The sequence below is a fragment of the Nuphar pumila genome, chromosome 4, assembly GCF_984573655.1.
Source record: "Nuphar pumila chromosome 4, dmNupPumi1.hap1.1, whole genome shotgun sequence".
NCBI classification, from domain to species: domain Eukaryota; kingdom Viridiplantae; phylum Streptophyta; class Magnoliopsida; order Nymphaeales; family Nymphaeaceae; genus Nuphar; species Nuphar pumila.
Genome location: NC_143252.1, coordinates 2,974,441 through 2,976,392, shown reverse-complemented (window position 1 = coordinate 2,976,392; position 1,952 = coordinate 2,974,441). Strand labels below are relative to the sequence as shown.

Sequence of the window (1,952 nt, the reverse complement as noted above, 5' to 3'; positions counted from 1 at the left end):
AGCAAAATACAGTAGCCAGAGAATGGCAAGTACAAAAACTAATAACAAGGTAGAGTGGGAGAGAGAGAGAGAGACTTTCTCTTAACCTTCCCTTTCCATCCATTTGCCCGTCTCTTGTGGAGAAAGAAAAACGAACCACAAATCACCACAATCTAGTCTAATATCCTCCTCATTTCTGGTGGAGGAAGTTACAGAAGAAACCATCATATCACCATCAAAGGAGGGAAACAAAACGGGAAAAAAAGGGATAGCAATCTTGTGTTGGCCTTTAACCAACAAGAGAAGACGATCAAAACAAAAAGAGAGGGACCCCCAACACTATAGTGTTAAGTGTTAGGTGACCAAATAGATTGGGGTGGAGGTAGAGAATCGATGGTGGTGGGCCATGTTGAGCTCCTTGAGATTCAGATATGGAACGTCAAACTCTTCCTCTTCCTCTGCTCTTCCTCCTCCTCCTCCTCCTCCTCCTCTGCGTGCGGGAGTCGCTGGAAGGCTTTTTCTTGAAGGAATCACCTCGGCGGAGCCGTAAATGGGGCCGGAGTGGGCCCTAACGGCAGAGGAAGAGCCACCCAGATGGATTAATCTCGTGTCGTAGAATGAAGGCAACGACGTCTGGGGCTCGAGCCTCTTACTCGTCTTCCAGAAGAAGAGAGAGCTCCGTTTCCACCATCTCTTTTTACTGCTCTTCTTCTTGCCCACTGTTTCGCCTTCCTCTTTTTCTTCTTCTTTTTGGTGCCGGTTCTTCTGTTTGGAGGTCTTGTTTGGGAGGTTTACGGGGGTTCTGCTTTGGAGGAATGTGGCCTCTTTCCGTTGCCTTTTTGCCTCCTCGAGTACCTAACGCATTATAAGAGAAACAGAGCATATGGGTATACACATACATACCCTAAGAACAAGAAGAAAGAAGAGGAAGAAGAAACCTTGAAGTAGTCGATCTGAGGATCAAAACCATAGTCGCCAAAATGGTAGGATTGAGGGACGGGGAATACCGGACATTTATTTGCCATGTTTATGTTAAATCTCCAAAGGAAGCAAGAACAGTATATATATATATATATATGTGTGTGTGAAAGGACTCGTCCAAAGAAAGGTCCAAAATCAACAACTGGTGTTGCAGTTCCTAATCTAATGATCCAGTTTTTCAGCGATGAGACTTTACATATCAAATTTTTATCACTGTTTTGGACTATGAATTTTACAGGTTTAAATGCATTGTGAGTCTTTCAGAGTTATATATATATATATATATATATATATATATATATATATATATATATATATATATATATATATATATATATATTAGGTGGTATCAACACAAAAAGAAGGGAATGATGTTAAGCAATGAAAAAATTTGGATAATTTTTTCTTAAAAGAATAGTGAAAGTGACAAGTCCAACACTAATACGAATTACTGGGTAAAAATAAAAAAATATTTTATTTATTAACTAAAGCATTAATGTCATTAATCACATCTACCAATCGGAGTCTAAGCATGAATACTGAAAACTGATATTTCATGGCTACTTCCGTTCGACACTCATGATTACTCCATTCATTCATTACTAGAAAAATTTTAATGCAGAAGGGTCAGACTTCCCTATCTCTATAAGAAGCATTATATTTATATGTTGTTCTCAGTGTCCTGTGTAAAAATATGTGCAACATTTGTAGATATTAAAATTATAAAGTTTCGCGCAATATAATTTGCTAAGAAGAAAATTTTTACTTAAACAGGCATGCTTTATACTTTGCTATGAACAAGAAAGGTTTCAGATATGTATTCATTCTTACATGCACTATGTGTTTCTATCATTTCTAAGTTTCAATACAAGGATTACCACATTTACTCAGAAACTAATACAAGAAAAAGGTAAAATTTTATGTTTATCTTTCACTTACCCTATGGGTATGCATAGGCATTCGACATCGTATCAGACCGAGACCATATGGAG

The 1,952-nt window shown here is 37.9% G+C and overlaps 1 protein-coding gene across 1 annotated transcript; it reads right to left on the bottom strand.

The window, feature by feature from the left end:
• Window positions 1-333: 333 nt before the first annotated feature.
• Window positions 334-1,004, bottom strand: LOC149839062 (uncharacterized). The gene is made up of 3 exons (XM_090003921.1): window positions 918-1,004; window positions 514-834; window positions 334-429 (listed from the first exon to the last, which is right to left on the bottom strand). Exons 1-3 carry the CDS (start codon window positions 1,002-1,004, stop codon window positions 334-336), a joined length of 504 nt encoding a protein of 167 aa, XP_089860047.1.
• Between the last annotated feature and the right edge of the window lie 948 nt (window positions 1,005-1,952).